Here is a 1745-nt window from a genome sequence, read left to right as displayed (position 1 = left end):
GCAGACGCCTTGATCGTATCAGCTCCGTAACGACATCTAGTTTGCGAGCAATTATTACGCGGCGACGTGTATCTGCCTCGCACGGACGAGAGAAGAATCTTCGTACACCTGTAGCACGCCATCGTCTGCCGTCACCGACACCTGCCAGGGAGGAGACAGCGGCTGGAGTCAGTCCGGGCCGCCAGCCTACGTTTACAACATCCCAGTATAGACATCGCATTGCATCCCGAGAGCATCAGTAGTAGTAGCAGCAGCAGCAGAGGCAGTAGCAACAATATCATCGTCGTCATCCGCAGCAGTAGCAACAACATCATCGTCGTCATCCGCAGCAGTAGCAACAACATCATCGTCGTCATCCGCAGCAGTAGCAACAACATCATCATCATAATCTTCATCATCATCATCAGCAGCAGCAGCAGAGTGTACAGTCCTGTGTCACACACTCACAGATGGACAAAGGATTCGCTGCTTTCAGCACCATGCAGAGTCCTGTCATGATTCCCTTCAACTACTCCTACGCCGCCCTCAGCGTCAACGTCAGCCTGCCGCCGCGGGCCGTGCCATACTCACACTACATCGGCATGGTCCCACCGCCGCCGCCGCCGCCGCAGCTGCTGGCATTGCCAGCGGCGCCGGCGTCGTCGCCAGAGACGACAGTGTCGACGTCCGGCAGCCCAACGCCGACGCGGTCGCCGAGTACCGCGATGAAGTCCTTCTCTATTGAAGCCATCCTGGGGTTGAACAGCCAGGCGGATGCTCACCGCCAGCAGCAGCAGCTGCAGTACCAGTACCCCGCTGCATGTCACCCGCAGTATCGCTCCCTGCCGGACATCACCAGCGTGTACCCCGGACACTACCATCAGGGCATGCACGCGACGTATCCAGGCAACCTCCCCCTGTCGCCTAGCAACCAGCAGCAGGAACATCACGGCGTGTTCAAGCAACAGAACATCGCGGGGAAGGCGAACCTGGGAGCTCAGAGAAGACATCATCGGTTAGACGTGATATCGCGTTCATACCCGCAGCTGAAGACGGAGACGGCCGCACACACTCCCGACACGAAAACAAAAGGTAAGTCATGTCAGAATGTTATAATCACGTAGGAAATACGAGATCGTATGTTAGAAATGCGTATTACGACACACTACCGCCATTATGCGTCTATAATTAATAATGGGCTTCATTTTATTATATGTTATCGTATAATAATTGCTATATTGCGGGTCGGTTAAAGCCAATATTGAATAAATCTGTTTTTCAAGCGAACCTATGTAATGTTAGAAGGTCGTGGTTTATTAATAGAATGACTTCCGTTATTAACTCGTGGCCTTCGTTCTAGAATTTCCTCGCGTTAGTACGTAATAAAGCCAGTATATCATGAGAAGCGTCATAATAATAGCGTATATCGGATCCTGATATCCTAACACATCGGCTTGCCGTTGTTACCTTACTGTTAAAACTATAACCGCAGTAAGGGAATTGTCTAAGCGTTAACATCAAACATGGACGTTAATTGCTCTGACCACAGCGATAAAACGCGAGCAGCGTAATTTTAAACAGATAAATCACGTGCACGAAAATTCCCATAGACTACTCATCATCATAGTTGTTTCCTCATCGCTGCCTCAATACAAATACACGTAAATAAATAAATAAACAAACAAACAAATAAATACACGCGCACACACACACACACACACACACACACACACACACACACACACACACACACACACACACACACA

At 50.1% G+C, this 1745-nt stretch overlaps 1 protein-coding gene across 1 annotated transcript in view; it reads left to right on the top strand.

Moving 5' to 3' along the window:
- The first annotated feature begins 350 nt into the window (after nt 1-350).
- LOC106809557 overlaps nt 351-1745 on the top strand; it is a 10248-nt gene continuing 8853 nt past the window's right edge. Inside the window, exon 1 of the mRNA XM_014812679.1 lies at nt 351-1080. Within this exon, the coding sequence (XP_014668165.1) occupies nt 450-1080 (631 nt within the window). The 5' untranslated portion in view covers nt 351-449. The remainder of the gene's footprint in view (nt 1081-1745) is intronic.

Source organism: Priapulus caudatus, unplaced genomic scaffold (assembly GCF_000485595.1).
Source record: "Priapulus caudatus unplaced genomic scaffold, Priapulus_caudatus-5.0.1 Scaffold364, whole genome shotgun sequence".
Classification (NCBI taxonomy): domain Eukaryota; kingdom Metazoa; phylum Priapulida; class Priapulimorpha; order Priapulimorphida; family Priapulidae; genus Priapulus; species Priapulus caudatus.
This window is presented reverse-complemented; position numbering and strand designations above follow the sequence as displayed.